The sequence below is a fragment of the Anomaloglossus baeobatrachus genome, chromosome 8 (genome assembly GCF_048569485.1).
Source record: "Anomaloglossus baeobatrachus isolate aAnoBae1 chromosome 8, aAnoBae1.hap1, whole genome shotgun sequence".
Taxonomy (NCBI): Eukaryota; Metazoa; Chordata; class Amphibia; order Anura; family Aromobatidae; genus Anomaloglossus; species Anomaloglossus baeobatrachus.
This window is the reverse complement of record NC_134360.1, coordinates 224,993,876-225,006,375: the sequence shown is the minus strand read 5'-3', so window position 1 is coordinate 225,006,375 and position 12,500 is coordinate 224,993,876. Positions and strand designations below refer to the sequence as shown.

The following is a 12,500-nucleotide window of genomic DNA, read 5'->3' as shown; positions in this document are numbered from 1 at the left end:
TGTGCCGCTGTATGTACTCTGCAGCCGACATGGGGAAACCTATCACAAGCAGGAGCCTATACACAGACTAAGCACTGCAGCTCTCACACTGAGCCAGCATTTCCTGGAATTACATAGGAGCCAGTGCAATGTGATGAGCCTCCACTCTGCGAACACATAGGAGCCAGTGCAATGTGATGGGACTCTGCCCCGCTATTACATAGGAGCCAGTGCAATGCGATGAGACTCTGCCCCGCTATTACATAGGAGCCAGTGCAACGTGATGAGACTACCCCGCTATTACATAGGAGCCAGTGCAATGTGATGAGACTCTGCCCCGCTATTACATAGGAGCCAGTGCAATGTGATGAGACTAGACAGATATCTGGCAGTCCTATCTATGAATGTGACTGAACCATTCCTTCTTGGGTTTATTTGTGATCGGGTGCTAACACAGCGGTCACTGCGGATCAGCAGGTCTTAGTTCAGACTGCTGGTATATTTTCCGCTTTATTCCCTACTTTCCTCGAAATCACACTGGACGTGTCCATGGCCCGAACACCCGGTCTTAGTTCTCACATTACGTCATCCAGGATTTTGGGACAACTATGAGTAAAGCTGTAGATTTACCCGCAGAACCAGTGCTGCACAGATGTCACGCCGCTCGTAAATACTTAAAACCATAAATGCACTTTTGCTCCGGACATGCGCTTTGCTGGTTAGTGGGGGGCTGTACGGTGGGGGTCCGCTTTGAAGATTAATGGCGGCTCGATCGTTTGATATCTCGTTTTATTCTACAGTGCCTGCCGGGAGGTCTCGCCGGACACTGGGGGTCTCTTTTCATTCCAGCAATGTTCAAAGGGCAGACAGCTAAGAGCAGTTTATCTATTCCGTCTCATGTGTAGGACGGCGGCGAGGGCCACGCTTTTATCTCCGCTCCGTGGCGCTTTCTATATCGGGAGGCAATTTCAATGTCTGTTTAAGCAGAAAAATAATTAACGGGGAGACAAATGGACACCACTGCCTGACCGGATAAAGGGGTCTACATAAATCAAAGAAGGAAACCGTCAAGAAAGACAAAAACGGCTGCGCTATAGCGGCATTCATTATTAAAAGCGCTTTATAGCTTAAGGATGCTTAAGATATAGAAGGTTAAATGTCTCTGAGTGGAGATTATATGTGAAGGGTTATCAGGGGATTAGGGCTGGGATGTATAATCTGGAGCTGATGTGGGGGGGGGGGGGGTTTAAGGAGCGGCACCTTCATAGTCCGTGATTCTGGGGTCTTTATTACCGTACTGCCCCCCCCCCACCCACCCCCCATCATCATTACCAGTGTTGGCTGCTCCGTCACTTCCACCGTATGACCGGCGCAGCGGGTTTCCAGGAGTTTTGTGTTTGCTTATATTTTATTGCCGGTTAATTGATCTATAAAATCCCGTAGCGCAAACCAAAAAAAAAAATAAACAGTTTACTGTAGAACGAGGTCAGGGAGACTGAAGAGCCGGCGTCTGCGTTTACACCTCCTCCTGCAATTCTCACATTAGATCCGTGTGATAACATAAAACCTGTCTGTGTGGGCTGAAAAATCTGCATCAGCCGAGCGGGCGAGGGTCAGCAGCGGCCTCCGCACATTGTCAGCAGCCCGTGTCACCGAAAATACCGCCGCATCATCGGTTAAACTCCCACGAGAGAGGAAATGGGGGGGCGCAAGAAAGAACCAAAAGATCTCTAAAGTTTTTATTCCACACGTGTCTTATTGTTGGGATACAGAACATTTTGGGTGTACTCTGTGTGCAGAATTATTAGGCAAGTTGTATTTTAGAGGATTTTTTTTATTATTGATCAACAACTATGTTCTCAATCAACCCAAAAGACTCAAATATCAAAGCTTAATATTTTTGGAAGTTGGAGTGTTTTTTTTTTAGATTTGGCTATCTTAGGAGGATATCTTTGTGCAGGTAACTATTACTGTGCAGAATTATTAGGCAACTTAATAAAAAACAAATATATTCCCATCTCACCTTGTTTATTTTCACCAGGTAAATCAATATAACTGCACCAAAATTTAGAAATAAACATTTCTCACATGCAAAAACAAAACCCCTAAAAAATTAGGGACCAACATAGCCCCCTTTCTTTCTGATGACACTCAACAGCCACCATCCATAGATTCTGTCAGTTGCTTGATCTGTTTACGATCAACATTGCGTGCAGCAGCCACCACAGCCTCCAGACACTGCTCCAAGAGGTGTACCGTTTTCCCTCCCTGTAGAGCTCATATTTTATGAGGGACCACAGGTTCTCTATGGGGTTCAGATCAGGTGAACAAGGGGGCCATGTCATTATTTCTTTCATCTTTTAGACCTTTACAGGCCAGCCATGCTGTGGAGTAGTTGGCTGCATGTGATGGAGCATTGCCCTGCATGAAAATCATGTTTTTATTGAACGATACCGACTTCTTCCTTTACCACTGCTTGAAGAAGTTGTCTTCCAGAAACTGGCAGTAGGTCTGGGAGTTGAGCTTCACTCCATCCTCAACCCGAAAAGGTCCCACAAGTCCATCTTTGATGATACCAGCCCATACCAGTACCCCACCTCCACCTTGCTGGCGTCCTGAGTCGGAGTGGAGCTCTCTGCCCTTTACTGATCCAGCCTCTGGCCCATCCATCTGGCCCATCAAGAGTCACTCTCATTTCATCAGTCCATAAAAACCTTTGAAAAACCAGTCTTAAGATAAAATGTCAAGACTGGGCCAAGAAAATATCTTATGTTTCTTGTTCAGAGGTGGTGGTTTTCAGCCTTCCCTTACCTTGGCCATGTCCCTGAGTATGGCACACCTTGGGCCTTTTTGATACTCCAGTAACGTTGCAAGCTCTGAAATATGGCCAAACTGGTGGCAAATGGCATCTTGGCAGCTTCACGCTTGATTTTCCTCAATTCATAGGCAGTTATTTTGCTCCTTTTTTGCCCAACACGCTCCTTGCGACCCTGTTGACTATTTACCATGAAACGCTTGATTGTTCGGTGATCACGCTTCAAAAGTTTTGCAATTTCAAGACTGCTGCATCCCTCTGCAAGACATCTCACAATTTTGGACTTTTCAGAGCCTGTCAAATAGGACAGGCTCTGAAAAGTCTGTCTGGAAAGTGAACTGGAGTAGGACAACATGTATAAAAGTATCATGTGATCAAAATACTCATTTGCCTAATAATTCTGCACACAGTGTATAAGAGGCTGCAGATCCTCCTTTACCTGCATCTAAAATCTCAAAAAAGTGCAAGAAAACCACCACCGCCTGCAGAAAGATTAGTTACACCGACAAGACATCAAGACTTGCATGTCCCCCTCAATTGCTCCGATTATACAGATGGGCCCCATAGGGTCACCATTGTACAGGACCCAATGATTCTACGTTTTTTTTCCCCCCCATTAAAGACGCTTATGGAATATCTGCGATGTGTAATATAAATTGGAGTCATCAGAGAGAGGCAGGAATGTGCGGCCAAGAGACCGCGGCCGGCGGGGGGGGGGGTGTGATTCCTAGAGATGGACCAGCATCCGTCAGATGTCCTATAGCAAACACTATGAATGTCACATTATGGTCTGTATCCCAAGGAATTGCAAAACCCCAATATCAGAATGAAGAAGGAACTTTGGCTACAGAGCAGAGAAGTATAGACGATCTTACCAGGTCGTTCATGTTGTTCTGGCTGGCAGGGTGGATTTCCTCAAAAACTCAGACGTAGAAGGTGTATCGGTCCATGAGGTGAACGCACGATGGCCATGTCTGGCTGGTGCTAAAGGGGAAAAAAAAGATTCACAAAAGAAAAAAATATATTAAAAAGGAAAAATATACCAAGCTGTCAAAGTGCAGAAATCACAACCAGATATATTGGGGTCCGAAGAGGGTGCAGCCATCCTCATCATCAACAGTTACTACTCTCATCATGTAAAATATACATTAAAGGGCTCCTGTGTGGTGCCGCACACCCTCTATGTATAGTGCACAGGCTCCGTCAGTCTACAGCCTCCGGGTGGGGAAACCCTCCGCACATACAACGTCCAATATAACATGTATGAAATAAAGGGCATACGAGCTGGAATAGAAGGCCCCCCCCCCCCAAACCCCCCCCATGTGCCGCGAGGGCTGATCTATGACTACGGCTACACTGTGGCATTTACATACGGCCCATCATCGTCACAATATCATATCCTCTATACTACAATGACAATTGCTCAGCAGGAATAAAAATAATATTAAAAAAGAAGGAGAGTGACCAGATTTCTGTCACACGGTGTTTGGCTCAAAACTGGCCGGGTGTCATGGCGGTGTCATGGTTTCTCTGATGCTTCTGAGTTGCACAGGCAGGCTCGGACGTCGACCAGCTGTGTGCTTATTAGTGATCGGGCTAGCAGGATCTCCACTAACTTGTTGATTACCTGTAGGATCACATGTTGTGGGAAACCTATCACGGTTACTCCCTGCCTTTTTAAGATGGTGGAATCTGTCTTTCCATGCCGACTATAGCTTCTGCAAAACCGGTACTGTGTGTTGTTGTGTTCCAGTTTTTCGGTGATTTACTGTGTGCCGCTGGGTGTGCTATGGAAATACTCTTGTTGTCTGGTTATTTCCTCCTTATCACGTTTTGTCGTGTGTGCTAGCCGTGTGAAAGTCAGGAGAGCCCCAGTATAGCACCTATAGTGGTATGTAGTGCAGTATAGCGGGGGGAGGGGAGATACTTACAGATAGAGAGTCTTCTCCAACCTGACTGCTGGCGAGGGCTATGATATTAGGAGAGTAAAACCTCTCGTACATGGAGGCTCCCTGGCACGTATCGATTATAAACAGCAACTCATATACCTGGAAAGAAGAACAGAGATCAGTCAAGGTGTTATCCTCCTGCTCAGAAGGGAAGGGTACAGGCCGGAGGTCCACAGATCAGTAGCGGCGTTATCTCTCCTGCTCAGAAGGGAAGGGTACACACACCAATATACAACAGAACGGGGTTAATGGTCAATGACACAAAAGGAAGGAAAATCCAGCTCACTGATCCACATGCTGATTGATTACTGTGTCCTGCGCTCGGAATGGTGCGGCATCAGTACCAATTGAAAAGAAAAAAGAAGGATCCAGCGTTGGACGTATTATATTAAAAAATCCATTGTTTTATTTGAAAATTTATTAAAATCCAGCAGATGAAAAAACATACATCATGGGGAACTAAACAGAACAACGCGTTTCGATGCTCAGGTCTTAATCATGAGAACATGATTAAGACCTGAGCGTCGAAACGCGTTGTTCTGTTTAGTTCCCCATGATGTATGTTTTTTCATCTGCTGGATTTTAATAAATTTTAAAATAAAACAATGGATTTTTTAATATAATACGTCCAACGCTGGATCCTTCTTTTTTCCACTAATGGTCAATGACAGCTGACAAAAGTGTAAAATAGTAAGCGCTAAAACTTCTGTGCTCAGTCACCGGTCTCTGTCTCCTGCTACGTCATATTGACACCAAGCAGTAATGGAGCCGGGGGAGAGGGGGTGGTGGTGGTGGTGGGGGGGGGGTTTGGGGAAACCAAAAAAAAACCCGACAGGGACCAGGAGAGGGGTCAGCAGCAGAGCGCAGGGGGCCCCAGCAGCAGAGCGCAGGGGGCCCCAGCAGCAGAGCGCAGGGGGCCCCAGCAGCAGAGCGCAGGGGGCCCCAGCAGCAGAGCGCAGGGGGCCCCAGCAGCAGAGCGCAGGGGGCCCCAGCAGCAGAGCGCAGGGGGGCCCCAGCAGCAGAGCGCAGGGGGCCCCAGCAGCAGAGCGCAGGGGGCCCCAGCAGCAGAGCGCAGGGGGCCCCAGCAGCAGAGCGCAGGGGGCCCCAGCAGCAGAGCGCAGGGGGCCCCAGCAGCAGAGCGCAGGGGGCCCCAGCAGCAGAGCGCAGGGGGCCCCAGCAGCAGAGCGCAGGGGGCCCCAGCAGCAGAGCGCAGGGGGCCCCAGCAGCAGAGCGCAGGGGGCCCCAGCAGCAGAGCGCAGGGGGCCCCAGCAGCAGAGCGCAGGGGGCCCCAGCAGCAGAGCGCAGGGGGCCCCAGCAGCAGAGCGCAGGGGGCCCCAGCAGCAGAGCGCAGGGGGCCCCAGCAGCAGAGCGCAGGGGGCCCCAGCAGCAGAGCGCAGGGGGCCCCAGCAGCAGAGCGCAGGGGGCCCCAGCAGCAGAGCGCAGGGGGCCCCAGCAGCAGAGCGCAGGGGGCCCCAGCAGCAGAGCGCAGGGGGCCCCAGCAGCAGAGCGCAGGGGGCCCCAGCAGCAGAGCGCAGGGGGCCCCAGCAGCAGAGCGCAGGGGGCCCCAGCAGCAGAGCGCAGGGGGCCCCAGCAGCAGAGCGCAGGGGGCCCCAGCAGCAGAGCGCAGGGGGCCCCAGCAGCAGAGCGCAGGGGGCCCCAGCAGCAGAGCGCAGGGGGCCCCAGCAGCAGAGCGCAGGGGGCCCCAGCAGCAGAGCGCAGGGGGCCCCAGCAGCAGAGCGCAGGGGGCCCCAGCAGCAGAGCGAATTACTCAGCTAGTGTTTTTCTATTATTTTCATTCATTTGTAACAATATCCATGGGGGATTAAAAATAAACCCTGTAACTAAAATTCCATAAATAGATTAAAAGGGGTTTTTCCACCCAATACATTACCTTATTCTCAACTGGAAGAGGTAAAGAGCCTCATTGGAACAGAGCAGTAGTGCGCATGCCTGAGCAACACACCAAATAACCCTTTAAATACCATGTCTGATAATAATAATAAATATTTGTCTATACTGTAAAGATGATAGTGTGCTGCAAAAAACATGAAATATCACCATATTGTGACAGCTCTGGAGGACAGGTTAAAAACTAGGATTTTTTTCAATATTAAATGAAACAAAAAAGGTTTTAAAAATGTGAAATAAAAAAAAAAATTAGATTTTTGGTACTCACCGTAAAAAATCTGTTTCTTGTAGTCTTCACTGGGGAACAAAGAACCCTGGGATAGTCTGCTGCCACCTAGAGGCTGACATTATATGGAGTTAAAAGTTAGCTCCTCTCCAGCAGGCTATCCCTCACCTGCCAGAATCGGCCTCCTCAGATTAGGGAGAAATCAGCAGGATAAGCAGAAAAGGAAAATTATGTATAAAGAAGAATAACTCAACTATATGCCACACGCAAAAATGCTGGGAACTATGTCCCCCAATGAAGACTATAAGAAATGGATGTTATGGAGTGTACCAAAAATCTAACTTTCACAGTCACTTCATTGGGTGACATAGAACCATGGGACGTTCAAAACCTGCTACCTGCAAAATTTCCCTGCTCGAGCTTGCATCAGCCGAAGCGAAGGTATGGACCCTGGAGAATTTAGAAAAAGTATGTACAGGCGGCACGGTGGCTCAGTGGTTAGCACTGCAGTCTTGCAGCGCTGGGGTCCTGGGTTCTAGTCCCACTAAGGACACTATCTGCAAGGAGTTTGTATGTTCTCCCCGTGTTTGCGTGGGTTTCCGGTTTCCTCCCACACTCCAAAGACATACAGATAGGGACTCTAGATTGTGAGCCCCAATGGAGACAGTGTTGCCAATGTAGGTAAAGCGCTGTGGAATTAATAGCGCAATATAAATGAATAAAATTATAAAAAATTATCATCATCACAGAGCTGCAGAACCAAAACCCAATGACGAACCGCCCAGGAAGCTCCGACCACCCTAATGGAGTGCTCCCTGACCTTGAAAGGAGGAACCTTGTCCTTCCACTTGTAGGCCTTTACAGTCACTTTAATCTAGCAAGCGATAGTTGCCTTAGAAGCCACCTGACCTTCACAGTACACCAAGTGCCAGAGTCCTACCCCAGATCCCCCCCAGACGAGTGACCAGAGGAGACATGCAGCAGCCACAAAGAGGCAGTGATCCTGTGAAGTGGGTGCCAGAAAATGGCGTCACCGCCGGAAAAGGAAGGGGTGGAGCAAGAAAATGCGGGGCCTTGAGCACAGAGCTCCAGCGCCGATAGGCCAACCACTGCTGGGTGACTAACAAGCAGAGACCCGAACAAGGGAGCAATCCCAGCTATCAGGGAGGGGGAGAGCGCAGCAGGTGAAACAGATTCTCAATCGCACCCCGTTACCCTTGAGAAAATTCCGCATGCTCTCAAAGATTACCGCACCCGCGGTAAAAAACCGCGGGAAACCGCACCCGAAAATCGCATGCAGTTTGCTGCGGTATTATTCGCGGTATTGCCGCGGTTTTGCCGCGTGCGGGTTGGGATGTGCTTTATTGCATTCAATGCAATAAAGCACATTGAAAAAAAAAAAAAAAAAAGTAATTTAATTCTGAGATAGTAGATAGATAGATAGATAGATAAAGAGACAGAAGAAAAGATAGAGGGATAGATAGATGACAGATCGCTGCATTTCCCACGGTCGGCAGTGAGTTCACATTACCGGCCGTGGGAAATGACCGGTAATTACCTCTGCTGTCTGCTGCATTCAGCCTGTGTCTGTGACAGTCGCGGCTGGATGTCAGCAGTGCAGGACGCCGGAGCTGTGGATTATGCCGGAGCTTTGTGGATTACGCCGGAGCTTTGGTGCGGAAGGGGTTAATAAAATGGTGAACGAGGCTTGTTGGTTTTATTTAAAATAAAGGATTTTTCGGTGTCTGTGTTTTTTTCACTTTACTTACGGGTTTATCATGTCAGCTGTCACATAGACGCTGCCATGATCAAGCCTGGGGTTAATGGCGGTGGTCCCCCATCACCATTAACCCCTTGTTATATTACCCTGACCGCCATTGCTACACGGCGGCAGGAAGAGCCGAGGACACTCCCGGTGCTGCCGCATAATGTATGCGACAGTCCCGGGGCAGCTGCGGCTGATATTCTCGGCTGCGGGAGGGGGAGTGAGGCGGGGGACATTACCCCTGCCCCTCTCCCTCCCCAGCCTGAGAATACCGGGCCTCCGCTGTGTGCTTACCTCGGCTGGAAGGTAAATATGCAGCGGAGCCCACGTTCTTTTTTTTCTATATTTCCGTTTTCTTTCTATGTGTGTTCTATGTGTCTGTGTTCTATGTCTGTGATGTCTGTGTTTACTCTCTGCTCCGCTTCCTCTTCCTGTAATGACATCACTTCCCTGCAAAACTGCAAGCAAGTGATGTACATTACCGGAGGTAAACCGCAAAATACCGCAGGGAATAACGCAGGAAAACGCAGTGAAACGCACAGAATTTGCTGCCTGCGTTATTCCCTGCGGGATTTCCCGATTACATTGGAGTCAATGGAGTGAAATCCCGCAGCGATGTGCGGAAAAGAAGTGACATGCACTTGTTTTTGCTACGGGATTCCCGCAGCAAAACATGCAGCTGTCAAATTCCGCCCAGTGCGCACAGGATTTTTTTTCTCCATAGGATTTGCTGGTGATTCACTGCAGAGATGTTATGAACATTTTCTGCAGCGAAACATGCAGCAAATCCGCGAAAAACCCGCGGCAAAATCCGGTAAGTGCGCACATAGCCTAAAGATTCTGAAAGAAAAAGAGAAACAAAAGATTACAAAATGTCAGACGGGTCAGAACAGACCCGACCTCCAACTGACAGAAAATAACGGAGGAGGCCGTATCCGGCAGGTGATGTACAGCGCGCTGGGGAGGAGCGTATCCATCCAGCAGGTGAGGTACAGCCCTCCGGGGAGGAGCGTATCCGGCAGGTGAGATACAGCCCGCTGGGGAGGAGCATATCTGGCAGATGAGGTACAGCCCGCTGGGAGGAGTCGTATCCATCCAGCAGGTGAGGTACAGCCCGCTGGAGAGGAGCGTATCCATCCAGCAGGTGAGGTATAGCCCGCTGGGGAGAAGCATATCTAACAGGTGAGGTATAGCCCGCTGGGGAGGAGCGTATCTGGCAGATGAGGTACAGCCCGCTGGGAGGAGCGTATCCATCCAGCAGGTGAGGTACAGCCTGCTGGGGAGGAGCGTATCCATCCAGCAGGTGAGGTATAGCCCGCTGGGGAGAAGCATATCTAGCAGGTGAGATACAGCCCGCTGGGAGGAGCGTATCCATCCAGCAGTTGAGGTACAGCCCGCTGGGGAGGAGCGTATCCATCCAGCAGGTGAGGTACAGCCCGCTGGGGAGGAGCGTATCCATCCAGCAGGTGAGGTATAGCCCGCTAGGGAGGAGCGTATCCATCCAGCAGGTGAGGTATAGCCCGCTGGGGAGGAGCGTATCCATCCAGCAGGCGAGGTATAGCCCGCTGGGGAGGAGCGTATCCATCCAGCAGGTGAGGTACAGCCCGCTGGGGAGGAGCGTATCCATCCAGCAGGTGAGGTACAGCCCGCTGGGGAGGAGCGTATCTGGCAGATGAGGTACAGCCCGCTGGGAGGAGCGTATCCATCCAGCAGTTGAGGTACAGCCCGCTGGGGAGGAGCGTATCCATCCAGCAGGTGAGGTACAGCCCGCTGGGGAGGAGCGTATCCATCCAGCAGGTGAGGTATAGCCCGCTGGGGAGGAGCGTATCTAGCAGGTGAGGTACAGCCCACTGGGGAGGAGCGTATCCATCCAGCAGGTGAGGTATAGCCCGCTGGGGAGGAGCGTATTTAGCAGGTGAGGTATAGCCCGCTGGGGAGGAGCGTATCCATCCAGCAGGTGAGGTACAGCCCGCTGGGGAGGAGTGTCCCCATCCAGCAGGTGAGGTATAGCCCGCTGGGGAGGTGCTTTTAGTTCTATGTCATATCTGTGTCAGCCTCCAGGTGGCAGCAGACTATCCCAGGGGTCTGTGTCCTCCAATGAAGCAGCCGAGGAAAACAGATTTTCTGATGATACATTCGCTTTAATAAAAAAAAAAAAAAAAAAAAAAAGTGGTAAAGACAACATAGTTCTATCTAGAACATGTTAGTGAATCGCTTAATGTTTCTATGACAACCTCAATTATCATTCTCATGAGGACGGTGAAAGGTACAGAAATAGCAGCTGTTCACATTGTGACCACATGTAAGAATGGAGAAGACTGTGCCGATATGTCTGCGTATGGAGAAGACTGTGCCGATATGTCTGCGTATGGAGAAGACTGTGCAGATATGTCTGCGTATGGAGAAGACTGTGCAGATATGTCTGCGTATGGAGAAGACTGTGCAGATAAGTCTGCGTATGGAGAAGACTGTGCAGATATGTCTGCGAATGGACAAGACTGTGCAGTTGTATGGACAAGACTGTGCAGATATGTCTGCGTATGGACAAGACTGTGCAGTTGTATGGACAAGACTGTGCAGATAAGTCTGCGTATGGAGAAGACTGTGCAGTTGTATGGACAAGACTGTGCAGTTATGTCTGCGTATGGACAAGACTGTGCAGTTATGTCTGCGTATGGACAAGACTGTGCAGATATGTCTGCGTATGGACAAGACTGTGCAGATATGTCTGCGTATGGACAAGACTGTGCAGATATGTCTGCGTATGGACAAGACTGTGCAGATATGTCTGCGTATGGACAAGACTGTGCAGATATGTCTGCGTATGGACAAGACTGTGCAGATATGTCTGCGTATGGACAAGACTGTGCAGATATGTCTGCGTATGGACAAGACTGTGCAGATATGTCTGCGTATGGACAAGACTGTGCAGATATGTCTGCGTATGGACAAGACTGTGCAGATATGTCTGCGTATGGACAAGACTGTGCAGATATGTCTGCGTATGGACAAGACTGTGCAGATATGTCTGCGTATGGACAAGACTGTGCAGATATGTCTGCGTATGGACAAGACTGTGCAGATATGTCTGCGTATGGACAAGACTGTGCAGATATGTCTGCGTATGGACAAGACTGTGCAGATATGTCTGCGTATGGACAAGACTGTGCAGATATGTCTGCGTATGGACAAGACTGTGCAGATATGTCTGCGTATGGACAAGACTGTGCAGATATGTCTGCGTATGGACAAGACTGTGCAGATATGTCTGCGTATGGACAAGACTGTGCAGATATGTCTGCGTATGGACAAGACTGTGCAGATATGTCTGCGTATGGACAAGACTGTGCAGATATGTCTGCGTATGGACAAGACTGTGCAGATATGTCTGCGTATGGACAAGACTGTGCAGATATGTCTGCGTATGGACAAGACTGTGCAGATATGTCTGCGTATGGACAAGACTGTGCAGATATGTCTGCGTATGGACAAGACTGTGCAGATATGTCTGCGTATGGACAAGACTGTGCAGATATGTCTGCGTATGGACAAGACTGTGCAGATATGTCTGCGTATGGACAAGACTGTGCAGATATGTCTGCGTATGGACAAGACTGTGCAGATATGTCTGCGTATGGACAAGACTGTGCAAATATGTCTGCGTATGGACAAGACTGTGCAAATATGTCTGCGTATGGACAAGACTGTGCAGATATGTCTGCGTATGGACAAGACTGTGCAGATATGTATGCGTATGGACAAGACTGTGCAGATGTCTGCGTATGGACAAGACTGTGCAGATATGTCTGCGTATGGACAAGACTGTGCAGATATGTCTGCGTATGGACAAGACTGTGC

The 12,500-nt window shown here is 49.6% G+C and overlaps 1 protein-coding gene across 1 annotated transcript in view; it reads right to left on the bottom strand.

The window, feature by feature from the left end:
• PIGK (phosphatidylinositol glycan anchor biosynthesis class K) overlaps window positions 1-12,500 on the bottom strand; it is a 138,373-nt gene that overhangs the window by 84,306 nt on the left and 41,567 nt on the right. The window contains 3 exon segments of the mRNA XM_075320282.1: window positions 3,670-3,756; window positions 3,758-3,778; window positions 4,726-4,838. Of these exon segments, the coding sequence (XP_075176397.1) occupies window positions 3,670-3,756; window positions 3,758-3,778; window positions 4,726-4,838 (221 nt within the window).